This window comes from Pinus tabuliformis, chromosome 2_2, assembly GCF_031772625.1.
Source record: "Pinus tabuliformis cultivar Carrire ecotype Pingquan chromosome 2_2, CPIR1, whole genome shotgun sequence".
Classification (NCBI taxonomy): domain Eukaryota; kingdom Viridiplantae; phylum Streptophyta; class Pinopsida; order Pinales; family Pinaceae; genus Pinus; species Pinus tabuliformis.
Genome location: NC_142300.1, coordinates 800,075,634 through 800,091,546, shown reverse-complemented (window position 1 = coordinate 800,091,546; position 15,913 = coordinate 800,075,634). Strand labels below are relative to the sequence as shown.

The following is a 15,913-nucleotide window of genomic DNA, read 5'->3' as shown; positions in this document are numbered from 1 at the left end:
TGGGTCTTGTCCTCCTACTGGCACTTTGATCATGCCCCGGTGCTTCTTAAGAGATGGACTCCTTTATTTGACCCCGAGACGGAGCAGATAGGCATCGGGGCCCGTATGGATTCGGCTCCCAGGGCTACCATTACATTACTGGTCAGAAGATATCTTCAGGAGGATTGGCAATGCCATAGGCACTTTCATGGACTACGACAAATCTTACCAGCAGACAGGCATGATGGCTTATGCCCGGATCCTCATTAACCTGGACACCAGGGGAGGACTTCAAGAATTCATTACCATTCAGTGGAGAGACACAACACGCAAACGGATTATTGACTACAAAGGCATCCCCTATCGCTTCCGCAGATGTCACAAAGTGGGACACCTCTACAGGGACTGTCCACTCCTTCGGAAAGCGATGAGGAATGTTAAGGATGGAGTGGCCGACCAACCCCTGGGTGACTCCCCCAGGCTGAATCCAGAGCAAAATCAAGAGGAGCAAATGCATACACAGGATGTTGGTGAATCCTGTAGCACCCCAGAGGCTGCAGACACTGCTATAGTCTCCACTACTCCCCCTCCTTCACCACCAGCTCCTGTGTTTCCAGCGACTGAACAGGTGGGCACCGCGACGACGGGTATGTCTTTATCATCCCCCTCTCCATTGCCTCCTGTTTCATGCATATCATTTGGCATTACATCACAGCACATTATTTGCTCAGATCCTATTACTGCACTTTCATCATTTGTGGCTCATTGTTATCCCCGGGATTTACCCCCTCACCCCTCTCTCATTTGCTCCCTCCCGCTTCCTTCTCCGCTGGCCTCCCCTTGCCAGCCATCGCTGATAACATCATCCCTCGCATCCCTCTCCATTCCTACCTCCCAGGTATCCCCCCATTATTCTCTTCGATCCCGATCGAAGGACAGAGGTCTTGATGCCGTTGGACTTGACCCTGAGGTCGCTCCTATTACTCTCAAGAACTCTCGTGGAAGACCCTCCCGCATAACCAAAGCGAGACACACTGCTAACGAAGAAGTTGCCCTTGGGCAACAACAAACTATATTCAGGGACCTTAGAGCAAAGAACGGCCCTCTATCTCACCCTAGATGAAGATACTATCCTACAATTGTCGTGGGTTTACTAGTTTAGCCAAAAAACTAGTGCTCAGGAGACTGCTTATACCCTCAACTCCTGGCTACCTAACTGGACCTTCCATGCACTGGACGCATCTGGGCGATCCGGTGGATTGGCTATTGGGGTTAGTAACAGAGCTATGGCGATCCGGAACATTTGGGGTGGCAGAGGTTACATTGGTCTAGACATATTTGCTTACTCTGTAGCGTTGGATATTCGAATTATCAATGTCTATGGCCCTTGTGCCGACCGAGCCAACTATTGGAGGACCTTACTGGAATCTGAATTACTTCAAGCGGACAACATCATACTTGGAGGTGATTTAAATTTTTCCCTTGGATTCTGCGAGTCATGGGGGCACTTGGCGCAGGTCGATTCCTTATCAGATACATTATCCAACCTACTAGAGGAACACCAGTGGGTGGATATTCCATCTGCTAGAATTCAGTATACCTGGACAAATAACCGAAGTGGAGAAAAAAGCTTGGCTAGAAGACTCGACAGATTCCTTATTAAGGAGTCACTGCTCAACAGACTCCCCAGAATTCGTCAATGGGTCCGCACGGTAGGCATATCAGACCATCGCCCTATATTCTTAGAAGCAGTGGACATTAACCATAAAATCAAAAGCCCCTTCAAGTTTAATGCCTCTTGGTTACAGGACCCTTCTTATATACAATTGGTAAATAACTATTGGCAAAACAACCTTATCAGGTAAGATGAGGACCACTCAGAGGGCTTCGTTAGAAAATTAACTGAACTAAAGAAAATATCTAAGATCTGGGCACATCAAAAACGTATGAAGGATAATCGAACTCTGAAAGAGGCGGAAAGAGTGATTGCTGCGTTCGAGGATTCATCATCTGGGACCTTCCCCACCCCCGAGAGCAAGGAGCAGTACACCGCTCTTATAGCGAAGCGCTCTCAAATTCTGAAAGAAAGAGAAGAAAGTTGGAGGCTAAGAAGCAGGGCAATTTGGCTCACAGAGGGGGATGATAATACAAAATTTTACCATAAATTTACCAATGGGAGCAAAGCGATCAACACTATATGGGAGTTAAGAAATGAATGAGGACAACCTGTATCATCACAGCCGAACCTGGCCAGACTGGCTATAGAGCACTTTAAGGGTATATATAAAGCTCCTGGAGATATTAATATCGTGGAAATCATGAGGGTGGCTGAACCTTTCCCCGGACATGTAGAACAAGAAGAGTCGGATGAACTACAGAAGGAAGTGACCATGGAAGAATTGGAGGCTACCTTAAAATGGTTTTAAAAGGATAAAAGCCCAGGCCCAGATGGGTGGTCCATTGAATTCTACATCGCTTTCTTTGAAATGCTGGGGAATGACCTACTGAAGTTTGTAGAGGAAAGCAGAAGGAGGGGCAGAATATCCTCTGTTATTAAATCCACCTTCATCGCTCTTATCCCTAAATCGAATGACCTGGTCTCCTTCGATGACTTTCGCCCCATCTCTCTCTGTAATTGTCTATATAAGATTATTGCAAATCGCCTCAAGCCCATTCTCTCGCAACACATATCTTCAGAGCAATTCACCTTCTTACACCACAGACAGATCCATGAGGCTATAGCCACAGCTCAAGAGCTCATACACACCATGCAGATCAAAAAACAGAAGGGAATGATTCTAAAAGTGGATCTATCCAAGGACTTTGATAGAACTAACTGGCTGTATTTAAGGCTGCTGCTAACACATCTTGGTTTCCCCTATGAATTTATCAAACGGACAATGAGCTGCATCACTAATGTATCCTATAATGTGCTTCTTAATGGTGAAGCTACTTCATTCTTCACTTCAAAAAGGGGACTCAGACAGGGATGTCCGCTCTCACCTCTGCTTTTCTTGCTTATTATGGAAGGATTAAGTAGAATTATCTCATCAGCTCGAGATAGGCATTTATTGTCTGGCATTAAAATTGCGGATAACTTCTACCTCACTCATCTGTTATTTGTTGATGACATACTGATCTTCCTGAATGGCAGCATTGGTGACTCCACTACCCTCCATAACTCAATCCTTCTCTTCCAGCATGCTACAGGTATGAAGATCAATGATAATAAGTCCACGATTACCACAGCCGGTTTCTCTATACATGAAACCGCATATGCTATATAGCGCTTCCCCTTCAATTCTCTGAACCTGTCGGATGGTATAAAGTACCTCGGTTTTAGACTGAAACCTCTTGGATACAGAATAGCAGACTGGACATGGCTCATAGCGAAAGTGGAAAAAAGACTTCTGGTATGGTACCACAAATATCTTTCTCGTGCGCGCAGATTGGTCTTCATTAAAGCTGTGATTGAAGCCACTCCAGTCTATTGGATGACCCTAGCCTGGATACCAAAGGGCATATTGAATAGACTACAAAGTATTTGTTGCAGATTTCTTTGGAAAGGTCACCAGCCGGGGAAGCTTTTCGCCTGGGTCAAATGGGACACCATTGCCAAACCCAAACGCTGGGGAGGATGGGGTATTAAGAGGCTCGATCTATTCTCCAGGGCATTAGCAGCCAAACTTGGGTGGCAACTACTCACCTCAAATGGTCTATGGACTCAAGTTGCATATGCTAAATATATCAAGCCACAGAATGTATTGGACTGGATCCATATACAACAAGGAACTAGCCAAAACATATCCAATATCTGGAAAGCGGTAATTGGCACCTTACCTCTACTGCGAGAAGGAATCACTTGGCGCATTAGGGAAGGTAATGCAGTTCGCATTGGTCTGGACCCGTGGGTCGGCTGTGGCAATGCCCACAGACTATCAGCTGATCTTATAAGGCACCTACATGACAGAGGGGTTACTCACATTAAGCATATTGGAGATAATGAGAATTCCTCCTTTCTCCATCAGGCATGGACTACCGCACAAGTGTTAGAAATTCCTGAGAGGTGGCAACAAGAATGGTTGGAGTATACGACTGCACTCACACAAGCTCACATCAGGCTCACTGAAGGACCTGATGAAATCATCTGGGCCTTTGCCAAGCATGGAGCATATTCCCCGAAGTTAGGATACTTGAGGCTCATGGAACCGTACAGGCCCCCGGATATCCTCCCCACATGGAAAGCGCTCTGGAAACTTAAATCAGCTCCTCGTACACGATTATTGATGTGGAACATTCTTTTTGACAAAGTCCCTACAGGCACCAATCTCATGAAGAGATCATTTTATGGACCCTTTCGTTGCCACTTATGCCGAGAGGAGGAAGAAAGCACAGACCATCTTTTCTTAAAATGCAGCACTGCTTTACAGTTTTGGCAATCCCTCATCACTCACTATCCATGAAAGACTGGCAAGGTAATAATCTCAGAACATGGCACAGGAATGCCATCAACATTCCATTGCTGGCCTACTGTAGTATGGATTGTGCGCAATCAGGCCATTTTCAACCTCAGGACTCCTCACTGGCCCACAATCTTACACCATACGATTGCTGATTTTGACATGATACCTGAAGAGGAATCCTCTGCCCCCCCACGCACCATTAGACCTGCGATCATCGACAAAACTAAGCCTTGGGCTTACTTTGATGGCTCGGCACAGGATGATGGCAGTGGGGGTGGAGCCATATTATATCTCAATGAAATGCATTGCTTCAAGATACAAATAAACCTAGGCAGAGGCACCAATAACTTTGCTGAACTGTGCACGGAAAAACATATCATACATTTTGCAATTCATAAACAGTGCAGACACCTACAACTCTTTGGAGATTCTAAAATTGTTTGCAACTGGCTGAATGATGCATCTCATTGTCATGCATTTTCATTGAGGCACATTTTAGATGAAGCTAAAAGACTGATTACTTCCTTTGAATCATTTGTCTGTCGACACATTTACAGGGAACATAACACCGTCGCCGATCAACTATCCAAAGAGGCAGCGCACAGACAAGGAAATGATTGTTGATTCAGGAGGAAATCGATGGAACATTCTACCAGCACTACCACAGACCTTTTGATGATCATAATGGAGATGGGCTATAAAGCCCTCACATAACAGTATCATTTTTGTTTATAGCATGTATATATAATCTACTGTTTATTCATGAGTACAACTCATTTTTTTGATATTATACAGTTTATATGAAGCTCTCTGTGTAGAGCATGGAAACAATTGTGAAAACTGCTAGTTCTATTGTTTCGGTAGTGCTCCCTGCGTGGAGACAACTTGTTTTCTTTAGCCAAATTATACAGACTGTGAACTTGACAGGCGATGCTACCTCCATATGAATATGCTTCGGCATCTACAAAATGTAATTTCTTAATATTAATAGAAATTACGACTTTTTCCCAGGGGAATATATATATATATATATATATATATATAATTCAACTTGAACAACCAACAAGAGTTAGCTCCCTTTTATCAATCAACTTCATCTCAAGATTTTTCAAAACAGCCTGTAAAAGTTCTTCCTTAGAAAGAAGTTGATGATAAACTTTCAGTCTATTTCCATTTACCAAAAAGGAAGTCTGATCATCATCAATATTCTTAATTTTAACTGAGCCATTGTTAGAAAAAAAAAAGAAAAAAAAAAAAGAAAAAACAAACAAACAAACAAACAAACAAAAACAAAAAAACAAAAACAAAAAAACAAAAACAAAAAAACAAAACAAAACAAAACAAAACAAAACAAAAAACAAAAACAAAAACAAAAACAAAAAAAACAAAAACAAAAACAAAAAACAAAAAATCAACTTCATAGGGTCCTAGCCATATAGTTGAAAATTTTCCATTGAAGTGTTTAAATTTATTGTCATACAATAATGCCAAGTCCCCCAATTGAAATATATTCCTTTTTATATATTTATCATGCCAATGAGCCCTTTAATCCTATACCAACATAGTCTTCTTGAGAGCATCCTACATGATCTCATCAAGGTCATTCAGCTAAAGTATTCTCTCTTTCTAAGCTTCATTGAAATCCATCCCTAATCGAACAACTGTACTATAAGTATTTACCTCAAACTCAATGGGTAGAAATACCCGCTTCCCATAAACTAGTTCATAGGGAGTACATCCAGTCACATTTGTCGAGTTATTCTATAGGACCACAATTCTTCTGGTAATATATCAACCTAGTCTCCATGACACAGCTAAATTTTTTTAGTAAGAGAATGTGAGACTTTATTGGTAGATTCTACCTGGAGATAGTATAGTGTAGATTTGTCGTGCTTAATTTGGTACTATTTAGTGATAGCTTTTACCAGCTGGAAGGTAAATTCTGTCCCTTGATCGGTGAAATTTTCTCTAAGTACACCAAATTGGGTGAATATGTGTTCAAAGAGAAAATCCACAACAATTTTTTCACTAGCAATATATAAGGCTTTGGCCTTTACCCATTTTGTCACATAATCGATGTAGACTAGAATGTATCTCTTGTTCCTAGACATAAGAGAAATAGGTCCTATGAAATTCAATTCCCACTTTTCAGATAGTTCTTTTCATACATGGGTCTAAAGGGACATCTCATCATCTAGGATTGCCTTTCCCATCCTCTGGAAAGCATAATTGTTAGTAACAAACATTTTAGCGTCCTTAAAAAGGATGGTCTAGTAATAGCCTGCATGCAAAACTTTGTAAGTTGACCTTTTATTAGAAAAATGTCCACTACATGGCTTGCTGTAAAAAATTTTGAAACATCATACATTTCATCTTCCCACATACATTATCATAATTAGGTAAGGTCCAGTGTGGTACAAATCACCTTCAATCCAAAAACAATTCGCACTCAAATGAACAATTTTGTGATTCTCCCTATTGGATCAATTTTGTGGCAACTTGCCTCAAACTAAGTAATTAGCCACATTAGAAACCCAAGGAGTATGAGTAGAAATGGAAAATAAATTCTCATCAGGAAAAGCATCTTGCACTGGAGCAACATCTTGTGGATAATTCGTTTTGGAAAATAAGTATTCAACCGAGTTATATCATCCAGGCATGTCGATCACAGTAATGTTAAATTCCTGAAGTAAAAGTAACCATCATAACTCTACCATGTGTAATAGATTTACTCATGAGAAATATAATAGTAGATTGATTAATGTGCACAACGGTTTCATAGCCAGTAATATAATTCCTAAATTTCTTAATGGCATGGACTACAACTAACAATTCCATTTAAATAACAATGTATTTTAATTATGCATGTGAGAAAATTTTGATATTGAAACAAATATCATAAGGAATTTGATTTTCTCTCTGACCCAACACAACTACAAGGGTTGCATCTGATGCACCAGTATAAATTTGAAAGGGAAGGGACCAGTTAGGTCCCCTCAATATTGGTGTGGCTGAAAATCTTTCTTTCAACACCTGAAAAGTAGTTTGACAGTCAGTATCCATTGAAAAAACAACATCTTTAGTCAATAACATAAACATAGGAGCAATAAGTTTAGTGAAATTTTCAATGAATATTCTATATTATCATGCATGCCCTAAAAAGTTTCTTACTTCTTTTTGTTATGATTGGATTGGGATTTGTAATATTACTTTTAGTTTTGTAGGATCCAATTTTATCCCAATTTGTGAAACATGGTGACCAAGTATAATTCCTCCGGTTTGCATCAATTTTCACTTTTAATTAATAAGAGCTAGATGGGTTTCCAAACAACAAATCAATAATTTTTCTAAATTATCTAAAGCCTCCTCAAATTCATTCCCATATACTATAAAATCATACATATAAACATCGACACAATCATGTATGAGATTAGCGAAAATGGCTAGTATAGCTCTTTGAAAAGTGGTTGGAGCATTGCACAAGCCAAAATGAAGAACTATGTAGGAATATGTTCCCCAAGTAGAAGTGAAGGTGGTTCTATCTTGGTCTTCTAAAGCTATTTGGATATGATTATAACCACTAAACCCATCTAAAAAGGAAAAATGCTTCTTCCCAGATAAGGTATCCAATGTTTGGTCAATGAAGGGTAAAGGCAAGTAATCTCTCAAGAAATCTTTATTCAACTCCCTATAGTCAACAAAAATTCTCTAATTTCCAATTTTTTTAGAATGAATAATAAGGGATATATTCATTTACTAACAGAGATGGGATATATAAAATTGGCATTTAACAATTTTTTGGAGTTTTTCTTTAACAATTTCCTTGAGGGCTAGGTTCATTCTTCTTTGGGGTTGCCTTACTAGTTTGTTCTCTTCATTGGTACAAATGTGTCAGGTACAGGTATCGAGATGAATTTCTTTCATGTCTAAATAGTCCCAAGGAAATGGTTTAGACTTTTTTTGGATCATTTTTATTACCTTCTCTCGCTTTTATGCAATTAAATCAATACCAATATATAATTTTTTGTCATAGCTAATTTCAAGAGGTTAAGCACCTAATTCTTTATTTTCCACCATGGATTCAATAGTAAAATATGCGAAAACAATAGTATAAAAGTTTTCTTGAAATTCAAAACTGGAAGCATGATTATAGTTGTTGAGCCTCGGTATTGTAAGAAGAATGTTGCAACTCCCAAGGGTACCGGCTTTAATTATCAACCTGACGTTCGTACAAACTTAAGAGGTATCAGCACTATATGTGAAGAATAGAATGTGTCCTTCCTTTGATGTGATGATGTACTAGAGCTGAATGTAAGGAAATCAAATCCTAAACTAATTTCATAAATGGAAATTTTACTTTGGAAAAGAAATTAATCCTAACCAAGAACAACAATTTGTAATTGAAATCTTAAGGGCATGAATTCAAATAAATAAGATTAATCTACATTATAAAAAGGCATGTCCTAATTGGTGTTTATTCTTCCTCAACCATTGATTTAGAGCCTAAGGGTCATGATTCAACCGTAAGGGACCAAAACCAATCTTTTTGAGCAAATATGGGAAAGTATATACACACTGGAAGAGTACTACACGAAACTACAAGATGTTACAGATTTACTACAAAAAGTTATAATTCATCGAATGACCAAGAAAATAAAATCAATATTGGATGGGACAAATTTTTTTATTCACTAGGGTTCATTAGGTCTCCATTCCAAGTGGAATCGCTCAAAAATTCCTCTGTTAACCCATGCTAAAAAATAGCGGAAAATTACTAATCTAAAATCTAGAAATTTGAGAACTATTGTGCTAGTAAATCTATAAAATGCCTAACCTATTCAAGTGAAAATGAAATGAGGTAAACATTTTTATTAAATATAATTTATTTGTGATCTAATTCAAGTGGAATCAATTCAATTGAGGCTCATTAGCATGTTCTAAAAAATAGCAGAAATTTATTGTTATTTGCCACAAGGTACTTCTAGAAATCTAGATTTGGGAGTAAGACAACTAATCCAAGTATGTAAATGATTACTATGACATTACAAAGTTGTTCCAATGATGAAACGATGCTTTTGATCCTGAAAAATAACTTACTTCAACCATTTAACCCAATCCTACAAAAAGAGTCATTAATACTAAATGCACAAATAGAAAAAATCAAGAAAAATATATTCATGTAAATAAGAAGTGAAAGGAAGAAAAGTAAATGATATAAAATGGATCTGAGGATGCTGGGATGGCCAAGCCCAAGGAAACTCAGAGTCCTATGAAGGAGACCAAGATTTAGAAGCTGAACATGGCACCATTCTTCATTGTTTCCATCAATACAATTACATTCCTACAAGAAATGAAAGTGCAGATGCAAAAATACGAGTTCTCTCCACAAGAAGACTAATAAAAATCCACCCCTAGAGGAAAATTAGACTTGGTACTTATACAAAATGATTATGAAGTATTCCCCATGAAAGGATGAAGCTTTCCCCACCAAAATCCCTTAATTATTGAATCTGGTTCCTAATACTAGGAATCTGCATTAAATGACACGGAACACATTCCTAGATTTTCTCAATCATTGGAGCTCCAGAATCTGTGCAATTATTTTACAATATCTTCTTGATTTATTATTTAATATTGATTCTCCTATAGTAGGGAGTTAGCCCCTAAATTATCTCCTCCTCCAAATCTTCATAATCTTCCCAATATTCTCACAATATTCCACACAAATAAATAATATTAGGCACAAATATGCAATTATCCATAAGCTTTCATAATGAACATATTAAAGTTAAAAACACATTATCTAATGCAAAAAGAGAAGTTTAATGTGTTGAAGGATGGTCCGATGGGTCTTAATTTATGTTTAATTTAGAGGCTCATCATACCCCCTTGTTGAAAGTGTTGGTCATCCTCTGAGAAACTTAGTGACCTCATTGTGCCTCATTTATGGCCCTGGTGGCCTCTTTCTTGTGCATTCCTCAGTCCTTTCTCTTAAGAATCATGGTTGTAAGTTCTGCAAGGACAAGCACAAAAATGTAGTTGTTCTTTTCATGATTGTTTAACAATCTCTTATGAAAAACAAAAAATAACTTTCCTCTTTGCAAGTGAACTTTGTTGGCTTGTAGATCCATTTCATTCATATAGGCCCTTGAAACCTTCATTCCATTTTCACCCATTTTCGAAAATTGTTTGTGCATAGAAAAATCATAGTGTATCTTGAGACCATTAGCCTTCCTTCTTCCTTTTATTTCATTATTCTTCTCTTTTGTGGCCTAGATGATTGCCTAATGGCCTTGGAGTTCTTTGTTTTGATTAGGTATCTCTTAGGCACTACCATTTTGGGTTTTAGCACAATCTATTCCTTTCTTCCTTCTTGTAGCAACATTCAACCTTCACGTACCTATCATTCCTTCTCTTTCAAGGTATTCTAACTATATGGTAGTGATGAGAAATGATGTAGAGGGTTTGGAGGATGATGCTAGGGCTCATAGGGAGTAGTGTAGGTTTGTTAAAATGGAGAGGATGTGCTTTGTGTGTTTTTTTCAATAAATTTTTAGGGTGAGATAGAGTGTAGGTTTTTTTCTTGAAAAATATTTTTTTTTCTTATGAAATGGGATGGATGAATGATGGATAGATATTGGGTATGAAGTGGATGGAGGGCTTCAAATGCTATGGTGACTTCGCCTTTGCACAAATTTCATCTTTTAAATGTTGTCCCCATTCCTCGAAATCATCACCCTTCCTAATTTGGTTTTGCCACATTGCATGAGTGAAGGAGTTAGTTGTATTAACTAGTTGAAGGTGGTTGAGATTTGTAACCCATCCTTAGCTTGTAAAACCTCATCTCTCATGCATTGAAAACAAATTTCTAACTATAATATACTCAAGATAAGAGGTCAAGAATATTGCATACTTGTACCTACCTGGTGGTTGTTGGAGAGGCATGCATGTTGTTGCTAAGTTGATGATCGATTCATGGTCCTCTTAAGGTGATAATTTCATTTCTTTGCTTTTACACAAGTCTTCATAGCTAGGTGATTCTAAACCTCTTTCTTCCAGTTACCATGAGCAAGCAATCATAGTCAAATTTGGCCTTCTTGGAGTGCTGGGTTGGGCCATGGTTGATGTTCATCTTCCTCACACTTTTTACAACTGTCATACCCCTTACCAACACTTCATTTCACCTTCCCTACCTTCCTATAGCCTTCAGCTAGTTTCCTATAGAAAACTAGGACATCATGTAGTAACTACAGGAAACCCTGTAGCAACCTGTTTAAACCCATATCTCCCAAATGGTATACTGGATTGACCTGAAATTTTCTAAGCATGTTTCCATAATCCTTGTGCACCTCCCCATAAAAATATTTTGGCCAATGGATGCACAATCTCGAGAGAAATTAAAAATGGTTGTAGGTGATGGAGGTCGATTTCTAAAAAAATGTGCACTGGAATTTGTTGAAATTTCTTGGGCATGTTACCATCATCCATATGCATCTCCCTATGAAACAAATTTGAAAATGGATGGATGAATATTGAGAAAATTCAAAAATGGTTGAAGGTGATGGAGGTCGATTTCACGAAAAATATGCACTGGAATTTTCTAAAATTGCTTGGACATGTTATTATCATCCATATGCATCGCCCCCTGAAACAAATTGGAAAACAGATGCATGGTTTTCAAGATATGAGAAAAATAATTTTGTGCTCTATTTAGTTTTGTTTCCTGTAGTAACTATAGGAGAGAGAGAGAGAGAGAGAGAGAGAGAGAGAGAGAGAGAGAGAGAGAGAGAATAATTACGAGGATGTTTGGTTTGAGGAGTTAGTGATGGAGACAGGACGAGAGATAACGCGCGATGGTCTAGGTTAGGGTTTCTGAACCCTCTGCAGCTTCTGAACCGCGATGCCCTGCATCTACCCGCATTATTCTGATATCGTCTCTCCTCTAACCGTTGTGAGCCCCTTCTACTTTTCCGTGCTGGAAGTTTAACGAAGGAAGAGAACTGTGCCGCGACTACTGGTGTACATCCTGTGACAGTTTGAACCTGCCCTTGACGGTCCGTTAACTGAGAACTGTCGTTTTCTCCGGGTTTCTCTACTCACCGATGTGTCTGTCGTTCCAAGACGCAGCTGGCAATGGAGGATATAGAAGCCGTTGATTATTCAGCTGACCCACTGGAAGGGGTCTCCATCTGGTGCTCACCCTTTGCCACATCAGAAGGTATGTTCAGTTCGGGCCTCTCCGAAAATTACTCTCCATTTTTGCTTAATGAACAGTCGAGGTCATACCCTGTGGTCCTCCCGGATGTACCACTGACCTGGCTAGCACTCTCTACTCCCCCCCACTCTCCGGCTACCCTCGGTTTTGTTTCCGGCTGCTTAAACCCTAACCCTGGTTTAGAACCACCGGCATCTGGCTCCATTTCCCGGCCGCTACAAACCCCTTCTCTGCCCTCTACCACAGTCGGTCTCTCTGGGTCTCTCGGTCCTTCTTCCGGATGTTTCACCTCCGTACCTCCGCTCTCAGGGCCCCCTAATGTTTCAGGCATCTGTGACCCCTCCTCCTCACATCAGATCCCGACACCGTTGAACGCATCTGCCCCTCCCCTCGGTCGCTCTCAGAACATTCCTCCCTCACAGGGCCCTAAAAAGAAATACAGGTGCTTCAAATCCAAGCAGGACGACATCTTTCTCAAGCTGGAGGAGGACATCCAGTGGGGAGAGACAATAGAATTCGCAGATCGAGTACTGGTCAGGCGCATTAGAGGTCGGAACTATTCAGAATCACGATTGAAGACATGGGCAGCTGAAGTTTGGGGTCATCATTTTGTGGACATCCCTTTTGTGTAAACCTTTGTGAGGGGATGGTTCGCATTGAGGTTCGCTCGTGCTGACCATACCAATTGGGTCTTTTCCTCCTACTGGCACTTTGATCATGCCCCGGTGCTTCTTACGAGATGGACTCCTTTATTTGACCCCGAGACGGAACAGATAGGCATCGGGGCCCATATGGATTCGGCTCCCAGGGCTACCATTACATTACTGGTCAGAAGATATCTTCAGGAGGATTGGCAATGCCATAGGCACTTTCATGGACTACGACAAATCTTACCAGCAGACAGGCATGATGGCTTATGCCCGGATCCTCATTAACCTGGACACCAGGGGAGGACTTCAAGAATTCATTACCATTCAATGGAGAGACACAACACGCAAACAGATTATTGACTACGAAGGCATCCCCTATCGCTTCCGCAGATGTCACAAAGTGGGACACCTCTACAGGGACTGTCCACTCCTTCGGAAAGCGATGAGGAATGTTAAGGATGGAGTGGCCGACCAACCCCTGGGTGACTCCCCCAGGCTGAATCCAGAGCAAAATCAAGAGGAGCAAATGCATACACAGGATGTTGGTGAATCCCGTAGCACCCCAGAGGCAGCATACACTGCTATAGTCTCCACTACTCCCCCTCCTTCACCACCAGCTCCTGTGTTTCCAGCGACTGAACAGGTGGGCACCGCGACGACGGGTATGTCTTTATCATCCCCCTCTCCATTGCCTCCTGTTTCATGCATATCATTTGGCATTACATCACAGCACATTATTTGCTCAGATCCTATTACTGCACTTTCATCATTTGTGGCTCATTGTTATCCCCGGGATTTACCCCCTCACCCCTCTCTCATTTGCTCCCTCCCGCTTCCTTCTCCGCTGGCCTCCCCTTGCCAGCCATCGCTGATAACATCATCCCTCGCATCCCTCTCCATTCCTACCTCCCAGGTATCCCCCCGTTATTCTCTTCGATCCCGATCGAAGGACAGAGGTCTTGATGCCGTTGGACTTGACCCTGAGGTCGCTCCTATTACTCTCAAGAACTCTCGTGGACGACCCTCCCGCATAACCAAAGCGAGACACACTGCTGACGAAGAAGTTGCCCTTGGGCGACAACAAACTATATTCAGGGACCTTAGAGCAAAGAACGGCCCTCTATCTCACCCTAGATGAAGATACTATCCTACAATTGTCGTGGGTTTACTAGTTTAGCCAAAAAACTAGTGCTCAGGAGACTGCTTATACCCTCAACTCCTGGCTACCTAACTGGACCTTCCATGCACTGGACACATCTGGGCGATCCGTTGGATTGGCTATTGGGGTTAGTAACAGAGCTATGGTGATCCGGAACATTTGGGGTGGTAGAGGTTACATTGGTCTAGACATATTTGCTTACTCTGTAGCGTTGGATATTCGAATTATCAATGTCTATGGCCCTTGTGCTGACCGAGCCAACTATTGGAGGACCTTACTCGAATCTGAATTACTTCAAGTGGACAACATCATACTTGGAGGTGATTTAAATTTTTCCCTTGGATTCTGCGAGTCATGGGGGCACTTGGCGCAGGTCGATTCCTTATCAGATACATTATCCAACCTACTAGAGGAACACCAGTGGGTGGATATTCCATCTGCTAGAATTCAGTATACCTGGACAAATAACCGAAGTGGAGAACAAAGCTTGGCCAGAAGACTCGACAGATTCCTTATTAAGGAGTCACTGCTCAACAGACTCCCCAGAATTCGTCAATGGGTCCGCACGGTAGGCATATCAGACCATCGCCCTATATTCTTAGAAGCAGTGGACATTAACCATAAAATCAAAAGCCCCTTCAAGTTTAATGCCTCTTGGTTACAGGACCCTTCTTATATACAATTGGTAAATAACTATTGGCAAAACAACCTTATCAGGGAAGATGAGGACCACTCAGAGGGCTTCGTTAGAAAATTAACTGAACTCAAGAAAATATCTAAGATCTGGGCACATCAAAAACGTATCCAGGATAATCAAACTCTGAAAGAGGCGGAAAGAGTGATTGCTGCGTTCGAGGATTCATCATCTGGGACCTTCCCCACCCCCGAGAGCAAGGAGCAGTACACCGCTCTTATAGCGAAGCGCTCTCAAATTCTGAAAGAAAGAGAAGAAAGTTGGAGGCTAAGAAGCAGGGCAATTTGGCTCACAGAGGGGGATGATAATACAAAATTTTACCATAAATTTACCAATGGGCGCAAAGCGATCAACACTATATGGGAGTTAAGAAATGAATGAGGACAACCTGTATCATCACAGCCGAACCTGGCCAGACTGGCTATAGAGCACTTTAAGGGTATATATAAAGCTCCTGGAGATATTAATATCATGGAAATCATGAGGGTGGCTGAACCTTTCCCCGGATATGTAGAACAAGAAGAGTCGGATGAACTACAGAAGGAAGTGACCATGGAAGAATTGGAGGCTACCTTAAAATGGTTTTAAAAGGATAAATGCCCAGGCCCAGATGGGTGGTCCATTGAATTCTACATCGCTTTCTTTGAAATGCTGGGGAATGACCTACTGAAGTTTGTAGAGGAAAGCAGAAGGAGGGGCAGAATATCCTCTGTTATTAAATCCACCTTCATCGCTCTTATCCCTAAATCGAAT

The 15,913-nt window shown here is 40.8% G+C and overlaps 2 protein-coding genes across 2 annotated transcripts; both read left to right on the top strand.

Annotated features, from left to right (window-relative positions):
• Window positions 1–1,265: 1,265 nt before the first annotated feature.
• LOC149195158 (uncharacterized) lies at window positions 1,266–1,844 on the top strand. The gene has a single exon (XM_089407894.1). It carries the CDS (start codon window positions 1,266–1,268, stop codon window positions 1,842–1,844), a length of 579 nt encoding a protein of 192 aa, XP_089264020.1.
• Window positions 1,845–14,608: 12,764 nt separating this feature from the next.
• LOC149195157 (uncharacterized) lies at window positions 14,609–15,541 on the top strand. Its single transcript, XM_089407893.1, has one exon. The coding sequence runs from the start codon at window positions 14,609–14,611 to the stop codon at window positions 15,539–15,541; it is 933 nt and encodes a 310-aa protein (XP_089264019.1).
• Window positions 15,542–15,913: the final 372 nt, after the last annotated feature.

What these genes read in the sequence shown, in the direction of transcription:
- LOC149195157 (XM_089407893.1), top strand. Translation starts at nt 14,609, where the DNA reads ATGGTGATCCGGAACATTTGGGGTGGTAGAGGTTACATTGGTCTAGAC.
- LOC149195158 (XM_089407894.1), top strand. Translation starts at nt 1,266, where the DNA reads ATGGCGATCCGGAACATTTGGGGTGGCAGAGGTTACATTGGTCTAGAC.